The sequence below is a fragment of the Rattus norvegicus genome, chromosome 5, assembly GCF_036323735.1.
Source record: "Rattus norvegicus strain BN/NHsdMcwi chromosome 5, GRCr8, whole genome shotgun sequence".
NCBI lineage: Eukaryota > Metazoa > Chordata > Mammalia > Rodentia > Muridae > Rattus > Rattus norvegicus.
The window spans coordinates 9,160,272-9,172,336 of record NC_086023.1 but is presented as its reverse complement, the minus strand read 5'-3'; the positions used below and the strand labels follow the sequence as shown (position 1 = coordinate 9,172,336).

The window sequence follows — 12,065 nt, the reverse complement described above, 5'->3', positions numbered from 1 at the left end:
GCCTAATTAGCATCAAAATCTAAACAGCACCAGGGCAGCCCACACTGGTCCTCCTCCTTCTCATCTCCCTAGCTTTCAGACCGTGAGTGTGAGCCACCACCCAGGGAATGTTTTTAGGTTTTAGCTACTTCACTTTCTTATCCAGCACACAGTGGCTGTACCTCACATAAGCCGCTCCTTTCCAGGACAGTCTCCAAGCTCAAATGGCCTCTAAGACAAAACACTGAGAAACACTGTGGGCGTTTCCTCGGGACTCTTTCACTCTATGTGCTGTGTTCAATGTCTGCTGCACATTTTCATGCTTCACTTTCCAGGACAGAGTCCTATATGTAATATTTTTCTAAAGAGGGATGGCAGAAAGAAGTTTTCACACAGAACATAGAGGAATATAAAGGGTTTTTTTTGTTTGCCTTTAAGATAGAGTCACAGGTATCCACAGGATTGGCCTTGAAAGAGCGTATCCCTAAACGGGGAGCCGCGTCTCTCGCTCCGATCGTAGGGTGGGGTACTCCCAGGAATCACGAGGAGCCATTCTTGATGTAACAGCAAGAGGTAGCTTTATTAGTGGGATCCCAGGTCGATACGTATCCCACACAGGAGACAGAGGAATCGACCCCGAGCTTCCAAACTCGGGGGTTTATATAGGGGAGGTAAGGGGCATTCGCGCGGTTACACATGATTGGTCAATTCAAATGGTGCACAGTTACTTTCGGCGCGAAATGACATCAGCAATGAGTATGTGTTATCTAGCAGCTCGGCAGGCAGGTAGGGTGGCTCATCTCACTCAGGGGGGGGTGAAGGAAGGGGAGGGTGTCCTTGGGGAAGGAAGGATGGTCAGTGTCCTTGGGGCTGATAGCTGGTTTGGCAAGTCCTATCTCTGGCTCTCCCTCAGGCACGTCCGGCCCTGCACATCCAGACTCTGACAATGAGCAACCTTTATGAAACTCTAGTTCTGCACATTCGGGCTCTGACAATGAGTAACCTTTATGAAACTCTAGTTCTACATTCCCCACTTCTTTTTTTTTGTTAATAGTTCTAATCCTAGAACTTCATGGAGAACTCAGCTTCATCTAGCATAACAGCTTGGTATTGTTGTCTTAACATGAGGATTCTAATCTGGACACTATCCAAGCTTATCCACCAAGGTCATGACTAGCTTTTAGAACTTCTAAGCTTATACAGACTGTGATCCCTGAGGCACAGTCCCAAGAAGTGTTAAGAGTAATAACATATGCAATGTTACATCATTTGTAATGGAAATCAAGCCTATCCCACACCTATCTTGATAGAACCCAGGACAAACATGACTGAATTTCCCTCTAGGTCCCAGCTCTCAGCCCCAACAGCTAGTACTCGGCTGGTGAGGGCTAAGAATTGACAGCTGTCAGGGTGGTCAGCAGCACCAGGTACGGTCCTTTCCAGCGAGGCTCGAGTGTCTGGGCTCAGTGTAGCTGCAACCTGGAACTGATGGGATGTCTCAGGGGTCTCCGGGTCATAGGCTGCTGTCAGCTGTGAGCAGATTTCTTTCTGTATCACCTGTAGGTCTTTTAGCCTGGCACACAAATCATTATTACTATGGCACTATGACATGTTGGTTCAGTAACATCATCTAATACAGTCGGGGGGGGGGCCTGAGCCCCCATATAAGATCTCAAAGGGGGTAAGGCTGAATCTGGAAGGGGTATTTCTTGCTCTGAAGAGAGCAAGAGGGAAGGAGTGTCACCCAGTCTGCGCCAGTCTCCATGGTTAATTTGGTCAGGGTCTCTTTTAGAGTTCTATTTATTTACTCTACCTGTCCTGAACTTTGAGGTCTGTAAATACAATGTAATTTCCAATCGACCTCTAAATACTTGGCCACACCCTGGCTTACCTTGGCAACGAAAGTAGGGCCGTTGTAGCCAGCACTCTAGGACCAAGAAGCTCTCCAGTGGCCCCTCTTGTTCTTTCTTGGGCAGTCCCTGACCCAGTGTCCTTTTTCTTTGCATTAGGCATACTGATCTTTAGCCAGGAATTCTCTTCTGTTGCCAGGTACTATCTTCCTAGGTTCCCTAACTACTGTGGCCAGTATATGTTCCTCTCTTGTCTTCTATCTCTCTTTAGCTCTCTAACTTCCTCTTCTTTTTGTCTCTTTTCTGCCCTAGCTTCCTGCTCTTTTTATCCTCTCTTTCTTTCCTTCTTTCTTTCTTTCTTCCTTTCTTTCTTTCTTTCTTTCTTTCTTTCTTTCTCAGTCTCTCTGCATCTTCTTCTACAGCTATTAGGTGCTGTCCACTTTTCTGCACAGACCCTGAACCACGCATCAACTTATTTTCTCTGCAACTTACAATAACTCTCTCAGTGACTTAGCTTAACCCTTCAAATTTCTGTAACTTTCTCTTCATATCTTTTCCTTATCTTAGCCAGATTGGTGGGGCATTTTCCAGCCCCTCAGAGACCCACCCTTGGAGCCTGGCGGCAGACCTGGCACTCCTTACCTTCAGGCGTCTGAAGAGAGCAGGCAGAAGTGAGGGCCTTCTATCCGTGTCTGGAACATTTTTTTTCTGGCCTCTAGTAGGATTCCGTCTTTCCTCGGTGGTAAAGAAGACCTGTAACAGTTACTAACAAGCATCTCAAATGGGATGGTGAGAAAACAAGAGAATCTTGAGAATAGAGGTCTACTGAAGAGGGCAAACAGCATTTATCTCTCTTCAGTGTCAGCTCCGTTGCTTTGCCTCTCAAGAGAACCAGCCTCCAAATGACACTAGGCTTTTAGTAACAACTAATAACAAAAGGATGGAGAAATGGTTAGAAGAACCTGGTTGCTAGATGCCAGGTGGCTGACAAAAGAATCGTAACCAGTTCACCTGGGGCTATCAGGACCTCAGTAGTAGCCCTTTACCAAACTGTCTCACTGGGTTTAAAGGGCCCAAGGAAAAGAAAACATTAATCCTGACCTTGGGCACTGCCAAGTAATTTAGTGCTGGAGACTGACTTCTCCCTTGGAATAAAGACAGCAGATAAGGCAGGCTTCCTTAAAGAACTTTTCTAAATGAGCACTCTCCTACTGTGAGCAAATGTCAGAAATTCCTTATAGCCCCACCTAGCTCTCAGCCTTTTTAGATCATTCTTCCTGTAGCATTTCTAACACAGCCTGCCCCCCCCTTTATAGCCTGTTAACAGCATTTCTGATCTTTTAGGCAGCTACGCACTAAGTGTCATACCGGCTGAAACTCCGCCTTTAAGATTCTTTGCTCCCAAGCAAAATTTAAATCCTTTTCCAGCTTATCTCAGCTGTCCACCGTGAGATTCCCAGAGATCGCGAACCAAGGTGTAGTAATTCACTAAGAAATCTCTCTATAGTGTTTCTTTTTACCTTAAGCCTTTTCCTTTTAAACAGCTCCTGAAGAGCCAGAAAAATTGGGTGAGACTTGAGAAGTCCCCATGCTCGCTGCAGCAGCTCCGCAGCTAATTTCGCTCCCCTCTACTGTGTGCTACGAGCACAAGCACAGATAAAACACTATTTTAAAAATTAACTTTGGCTATCAACCAACACACCGCCACTAAAGCGGGGTCCATAAGATTAAGTTTCTTACTCACTAAGCATTAAGGGGACCAAGTAAAACTCTTCGACGAACAAAGCAAAACATGATTTCAAACACAGTCATCAGTCCAAAGTCAAACACGAAACAAAAGCCAAAAAAAAAAAAAAGACACTCGACAATACCACAGAAAACAAACCAGACAAGCAAGACTAAAACAAAGCATCCTATAACCAATTTCCACAGATGCCTGGTACCTTCAGTACCTGGCCCAAACTGTAGCTTAACCGCTTCTGGGATACCAAACACAGAAACAGAATACAGACAATAGACACTAACACATCTAAGCACACTTGTCCATGCCTATACTCAAATAGGCAACCGAACGCAACCTCCGAAGTCAAGTCACAGTCAGATCTTTTTGACTGTCTGTTGCCGGGTCCTCCCGACAAAATTCGGCTCTTGGAACGTCTCTCACGCGTCCCAGAGCCTGCGCGATTGGGGCGTCCCCCGGTGCGCTTTCTAAAAAGGAAAAAAAAAGAAAGAAAAAGACTATTTGGAGTAGGAAACCCTTCTACTCACAGGCGCCTGTCCGGAGCGGGAAACCCTTCCGCTCAAGTACACTCAAATACGGGGCAGGAAACCCATCTGCCCAAGTGTACTGTCTGTCCGGGGCGGGAAACCCTTCCGCCCGAGTGCACTCAAATACGGGGCAGGAAACCCATCTGCCCAGATGTACTCGAAAACGGGGTGCACTCAAATTCGGGGTGGGAAGCCCTTCCACCCGAGCACACCCAAATTAAACCTTAGACCATGGCACAATACACAGTATGAGAAGCACAACGTACACACACACACATACATACACATACACAGCGGCCGCTTTCAACACTCACACCAACGTACCTCCAAGTGGCATTCGGGGTTCCAGGGGGTCACGCTCTGATCCCGGACGAGCCCCCAAATGAAAGAGCGTATCCCTAAACGGGGAGCCGCGTCTCTCGCTCCGATCGTAGGGTGGGGTACCCCCAGGAATCACGAGGAGCCATTCTTGATGTAACAGCAAGAGGTAGCTTTATTAACGAGATCCCGGGTCTTAGCGGGATCCCAGGTCGACACGTATCTCACACAGGAGACAGAGGAATCGACCCCGAGCTTCCAGACTCGGGGGTTTATATAGGGGAGGTAAGGGGCATTCGCGAGGTTACACATGATTGGTCAATTCAAATGGTGCACAGTTACTTTCGGCGCGAAATGACATCAGCAAGGAGTATGTGTTATCTAGCAGCTCAGCAGGCAGGTAGGGTGGCTCATCTCACTCAGGGGGGTGAAGGAAGGGGAGGGTGTCCTTGGGGAAGGAAGGATGGTCAGTGTCCTTGGGGCTGATAGCTGGTTTGGCAAGTCCTATCTCTGGCTCTCCCTCAGGCACGTCCGGCCCTGCACATCCAGACTCTGACAATGAGCAACCTTTATGAAACTCTAGTTCTACAGCCTCAAACTTGCTATATGGCTAAGATTGACCTTGAACTTCTGACTGTCCCATTTCTTCTTCTTCAGTGCTAAAATTACAGATGTATACAATCATTAAAGTTTATTCTATACTGGGATTCAAACCCAGGTCTACAACCATGCTAGGCAAGTACTCTTCCAGCTGAGCCACCGCTCTGCCCCTTGCAGACTTTTATACACACTAGGGTACTTGGCCTTTAGTTTCCTAGAAATTTAAATAAACAAAACAGGAAGAATTTACAGAAGTCCACTGCAGTTCTGGAGTAGCGTCAAGATTCAAATTATTTAGCATTGTACTTTCCAGATTTACAAACAACTAAAAACATTTGCCTAAATTGTTTTCAATCCTACTTTAAAGGGGGAAGAAAATAATCACAGGAGGTAGAGGGAAGGACCTGGGAGGGAGAGAGAAGGGATAGGAAAGGAGGTAGGGGGCAGGATCAGGTGTGGGAAGAGACGAAGGGGGATACATAGGCTCGGGGAATTGAACAGAGGTGTGTAGCAGTGGGGGATGAGGAACTGGGAGTAGTCACTAAAGAGTCCCAGATGCCAGGAAAGCAAGAAGCTCCTAGGGTCCAACAGGGATGATACTATCCAACAAAGGGGGGGGGGGGAACCTGTAGAGACCAGATCCAGAGATTTGGTACAGCCCCTGGTTGAGAAATGGAGCCACTCACCCATCTATTGCTGATGCCAAGAAATACTTACTGACAGGAGCCTGGTGTAGCTATCCTCTGAGAGGCTCTGCCAGAGCCTGACAAATACAGAGGGGGATACATGCGGCCAACCATCATATTGATGGGGACCCCAGTGGAGGAGTTAGGAAAAGGGCTGAAGGATCTGAAGGGTTTTGCAACCCCATAGGAAGAACAACAATATCAACTCACCAGACACCACCCCCCAGAGCTCCCAGAGACTAAAACATCGGCCATGGACACCTGGAGGAACCCATGACGCCAGATGCTTATGTAACAGAGGATTGCCTCATCTGGAATCAATGGGAGGGGAGGCCCTTGGTCTTGTGTAGGCTTGATGTCCTAGCATTGGGGAATGATTGGGCAGTGAGGTGGGAGTTGGGGAGCACCCTTATAGAAGCTGGGGAGATAGGATAGGGCCTTTGTGGAGGGAAAACCAAAAGGGGGATAACATTTGAAATGTAAATAAATAAACTAACTGATTAAAAAAACATTTTTTAATAAAAAGCATTTTTTAAACGAAATGCTTTACAAGTAGCTTTTCATAGAACCAAGGCAGCATGATATACTTTTATTTTCCCTCAAACCACAGAAGTAGTCGCCCTCCAATAGAGAAAGTTGTTTGAATTCTCTTATGCCTGTAACTGGTCCCCTTTGTCATGGAAGATAGCTTTCACAATCTGATTTGTTATTCAGGAAATTTCGACCCTTCTTACTATTGTGAAGAAAGCTATCAAATAAAGCAGAGACGAAGTTAGCATATTAGGATTAATTCACTTATAAACAAGAGAACAGAATAAATTAAAAATCTCTAAATTTCCAATTTTGATTTTTATTTCTCTTGTCACAGAGTAGAACTTAAAATAAAGCCCCCTTTATGTTGGCAGTGACAAAAATGTGCCACTTTCTAAGCAAAAACCAATTCCAATTCCAAGGTCCCTTACTGACTATGGGACAGGACAGAGGTATCCAGTCAAACTCAGAGTCACGCAGATTCAACAATTAAACTGAAATTCTGAAGAATTAAGGGTCCCTCCCCCTCTTTGTGCCCTGCCTTAGCAAAGAAAGTGCTCACTTAAATAAATTTGAAAGCATTTTGGCACTTAATATTCTTTAGATAATAACTGCCCATCACCAACGCTCAAAAGAGCAATTTACAAGTCTGTTCAGAAATAAGTAATTGACATAGACCCTCCACACTCTTTAGAAGAAGAACTAGGTTCAGAAGTGCAGAAGATACTATTGACTTCACGGTGCTAAAACAGCCTTCAAACATGTCCCATGAACCCATAAAGGATGTTAAACTGTCTCTGTTCAGAACCTGACAGGCACTAAGAAATTGTCTTAAATCTATGGGCCTGATATGCCCATAGATAAATTATTATATAAAATAAAACTGCCTTGTAGTATACTTTTATTTTGGAATTTGTAATAGTATTTATTTATTTATTTATTTATTTATTTGAAAATAATGTAGACAAATGCTTTACTTGGCTGCAGATCTCCAAGTCTGGAAAGCACACTAAAAACTCGTCTTAATATCAGTGCTCTCCCGGAACTGCAATGAGGCTTCAGTATTTCTTTCTGTTTTATATATTTAACCCTTTGTTGGATTAACTTATAGGTTTAGTCTGTTTAGTTTTTTTCTGTTTTGAGTAATCCCTAAGCTCTTGAATTTTGAGTTCTGTGGTTCTCTTAAGGACAACAGGCTCATTTTTAGGGAAGTTAGTTCTAAATTAAGCCCTTCAAATTAAAGACTTCAGACCCAAATCCCAAAGTACTTTTAAAAAGTATTAACTTGAGTTAATTTATTGACTTAATCAATGAAACTAAAGATACTAAAATAATAACTAAAAGAAAACATTTAGACTAGATACAAGAAATTCTTCCACAAATCTCTAGAAAACTGAACATACATGAGGAATTTTTTTCAAATCTTAAAATTTCTTTCTGTCTCATATTAATTATAACAATAGCACCTAATACTGAAATTCAGTCATGATGCGGTTTTTCCTACTAAAGCGAAAGGCTGAGGTTAAGTGGGATGGGCACCAGTGTTGAATCTGGAGGTGCACAGGTTTCTGTGAGGTGGGGTGCTTCTGACTCACAGTCATGGTGGTATCTGCATAGAAAGCAGTTGGATAATGTCTGCCTCTATTAGGACCAAGCTACCAATAGACACAAAACTGAGAACACATTTACAGTCATAAATAAAAGCATCAAAGCCAAATAAAACAAAAAACCCAAAATACAAAAATGACCTAAGTGTGTATCAGTACGTAAGTAGTTAGACAAATCGTGATGTGTTCCACATAATGGATGCTGCGAAGCGGCTACTTAAAAAAAGAGGTAAATTTCCAAGTACCGAATTGAAAAGTATTCTAATAATTTGCTTCATGTATGAATCAAAACAAGAGCTCTGTAAACTCATATTTTTGTAAGTTAAAGAAAGATCCATGAAAGTTTGTGTTTGCACAAATATTTCATTTTCCTCCGAAAGAAACAAATGTGTAAGGATCTGTTAACATGGTTTCGTGGTGGAGAAGAATTCTCACAGGATTGAAAAGCCACACTTAATAATACCTTGGCATTACATGAGAGCCCGTCCCTTCTTACTGTCTGAACGCTAATGATTTTCTAGACATCCAATAGCCTGCCTCTGCCCTTCAGAGCGGCTGCAGCATCAGCATCAAATTGGTAGTGAGTGCGACTTTCTTATAGGTCAGACATCCAGAGAACTGAGAATTAGAATCCCCACAGCGGACCTCTGGTCCTCACTAGGTCTCCCCTTGCGGTCTCTAACCGGGTCTCGCCTCTTTGTCTCCAACAGGCATCATTTGCAAGTGCCAAGTTCTCTTTTTCACTTTTAGATAGAAATGCTTTTCCGCCCCAACACACTTGTTGGATCGCTATCTGACTACCAGATCCCCAGCTGCAGTAGTTCTACTTCAGTTCAAAGGAAAAAATCTGCTTAAACGTTGAAGAGGAACTACACGCACTCCAAATGTATCCTGGCTTTCTGTAGTCCCTGGATTCCAATTCTGTAGAACATCAAAAGTACTTCAGGGGAACATCTTCTCTGGCCAACACATCCCTTGGCAAGATGGAGTTATGCAAACAAGAAAGCAAAACAGAGGACCGCAGGTAGCAGTTCAGGTGCTGGGTACACTGATACTGTCTCCTGCCATTTCCACCCGCCGTGCTTCCTAAACTTGAGTGCGAAGTGACAGAATACTGCACGCAAGGAAATTTCCAGCCTCTCGCCTTTCACAAAGCCCCAGCATGCTCCAGACCACCGATTCCCCAGTACCTTAAAGGATTCCTTGGAGCAGTCCATGTCTTCCCCCACGCCGCGATAGACGACGCCCTGGACCTCCTTTCTTTCCTCGGGGCGCAGAACCCTCCTCAAGCTGCGCTTCATTGACTCCACCTGGGCTCCTGCTGGCGCGGCAGCTCTCCACAAAGCGGCACCTAGGGACAGGGCACCGGAAGCTGGAGCTGGACCTCACTGCGCTCTGCTGGAGGGATCCCTGAAGCTAAAGCCGGTTCTGCGACCAGGGTAGGAGGGAACTTCTGCAAAGAGCTGCCCAGCCTGGGCTACTTGTAGAGGAAGTAGCAGGCGGGGCTCGGGAGACAAAAATGAACGCAGTGGGCATCTGACCCGGACTCCCCTTTTTGAGAGATCACAGGGCAATTCTAAATTGGAGCAGATTCAGTAAATGCGTTAAAATAAAAAAGGGAGGGAGGAATGGACAAGAGAGAAAGGTGGGGGCAGGGAGAGAGTGGGGATAACTTAGTCGGTGAAGTGCTCACCCAGCCTTCAGGAAGTCCTGTGCACAATCCCCATCACACAAATACAGGAATAATAGTGTGATCCCACTAGCAACCCAACAAGCTGCAATCCTGTAGGTGGAGGTGGAGGTAGGGAGGTAGGGAGGTAGGGAGGTAGGGAGATCTGAAATCCAAGTCCCCCTGGACTGCATGGCAAGGTTGAGGTCAGCCTAGGCTACCTGAGATTGCCTCAGTAAGACAAAAGTCCTAGGGCTGTCCTGCCCACAGCCACATCCTAGGAGGTCAGGGTGGGGTGCTCTTGAATTACCAGAGAGTAAGATTTTCAGCAATTTTTCTCTTCCCAGCTGTCAGGATGAAGTGAATACATTTTAGAATTGGGACTAGACTGAGTCCCTTCGTATCTCAGACTGCATTTCTTGTAGATAAAAGTATTCATCAGTCTTATGTTTTGACGTTTAAGATAGTTAATGAAATGGTTATTTTTTAATTACAGTTAATAAAATGTCAGATTAATAGAAGCTTCTGTTGATCTACAGATGGTTTTGCTGACAGCATTGTGGGAGGCTCTGTCTCCCTGAGTCTGCCCTGAATTCACTCCCCACAACATAGGTGTATACCGTGGACCAAGAGGGGTATTCTGCTCCATCCAAGAGGCTAGGTCTGCTCCGTCCAAGAGGCTAGGCACAGCACAGGGAGCCTGTGTAGCCGCTGCTGCTGTTTAACCCAGATGAGATCGCAAGTGGGTAAAGAATTTTGCTTTATCAAACAGCTGTTTTAATGAATATTTGATTCACACCTAACATAGATCACCACCACCTAACCCTAAAACCTACAGGAAACAGACACAACACTGGTCTACACCCAGGAAAGGTTTGAGATCTGACCAAGGAGCTACATCGGGCTGAATTTAGTAATGAGTCTAACGTGCTTAATGACATCGAGGAGTCATCGAAGACCTGCTGTACAAATCTTCACATTGGTACAGTAAGCTGTGACCAATGGAACCCCCTGAGTCGGGGTGATGTTGAGGGTCTCACCGGCACCCAAGAGGATTAGCTGGAAAATTCGAGTGGAGAGTGCAGATATTGAAACTTTCCACTCTCAGCTTCCTTCAGACCAGTGCCCTTATACTAACAGGAAGCACGGGAGAAATGAGATCCATCTGAAGTTGGTGATTGAGGTAACTCATATGAGAAATCTAACAAAAGAAAGTAAGGAAAGATTATGCATACCAGACCCATTCCCTGGAAGACCAAGAATGTCTGGATCTTGAATGACCTTGCTTACTTGGTTCTCTCCCAGTAAGTGGGAAAGAAGCCCAAAGACAACAAAGGAATGTAGCACAATGGTTTTGTTTGTTTGTTTTTATGTTAGGGGGAGGGGTGCAGTAGAAGCTTTTTAGCCCAGAGAAGAATGTGGAGTCTGGAACAGCAACAACAGAGTGCAGCTGGGAGAATGGTTACCACAGCAGTGAGCCTCACTACTGTCTTATGCCCTGGTGACAACATTCCTACAGAGTGATGTAGGCTCCACATTTATATACAACCACCCTCAAGCACAGACAGGGTACTCCAAAGTATGGATCCTTACCACCTCGGCCTTTCCTGGGTTAGTACTGAAAGCTAGATGTGTAACCTTATAGGACTGGCCAGACCCTTCTTCCTGCTCTGAGAGCACAGAAATGGAAACCGACATTAATTTTCCCTTCCATCTTCTGCTGCATATGCCCACTTTTCAATTGGGAATTTCTGCGGCAATTTCTTCCTAATTGTCACATTATTTCCTGCCTATCAACAAGAGAAATCTTTTTCATAAGTGGAGCCTTTTTTTCCCCTGCAAAATCCTGAACTTTTAAGATGTGTAATGCACCCGCAACAGGACATTAGCTGACCACTTACAATTAGGTTCTTATTTCCTTTGAAATTTAATTATTGATGAGTATAAATAAATGAAATAATTTCACCAGTAATAATTTCAAATAATTCTGGTTATTAGAGGGAAAAACCTTTGTAGATATTTCCAGAAGGTGTATTTTATTATTGCTCTGTTTTGATATTAAGTCATCATGTACTTGAGAAAAAAAAAAACAAAGGACTTCACTTAAATTCTCAGGGAAACTATGGATATTATAGGTGAAAAAAAATAAAACAAAATCCAAAATTATACAAAGTTTTCTTTATTTTGTTCCAACAAAGATGTTTGACTTTGCCAATTAACTCTTAAAATATTTATAATTTTTGTCATTCTTTGAGGTATAGCACTGTTAGTACCCACGACTGAAGGTAAAACTGCACATATTACCCTAAACAAAATAAACAGTAATGCATCTTTAAATATAAATACGTATGTACTACTCATGCTGCATGTGCAATTTGATTAATTTTAATAAATATGCACAATTATGCAGCACTCTGTGCTCCAGTTTTAGAATACTTTCATTAATTTAAAAGGCCCATATGTCTAAAAGCAGTCAGCACCCTTCCCACTGCGAGCCAAGCCAACGTTGACGTGCTTCTATCCTATGGTTTCTGTCTTTTAAAGCTGTGCCTTCTCT

At 44.1% G+C, this 12,065-nt stretch overlaps 1 protein-coding gene across 1 annotated transcript in view; it reads right to left on the bottom strand.

The window, feature by feature from the left end:
• Positions 1 to 9,277, bottom strand: part of Trpa1 (transient receptor potential cation channel, subfamily A, member 1) — a 54,266-nt gene extending 44,989 nt beyond the window's left edge. The window contains exon 1 of the mRNA NM_207608.2: positions 9,030 to 9,277. Within this exon, the coding sequence (NP_997491.2) occupies positions 9,030 to 9,140 (111 nt within the window). The 5' untranslated portion in view covers positions 9,141 to 9,277. The remainder of the gene's footprint in view (positions 1 to 9,029) is intronic.
• Positions 9,278 to 12,065: the final 2,788 nt, after the last annotated feature.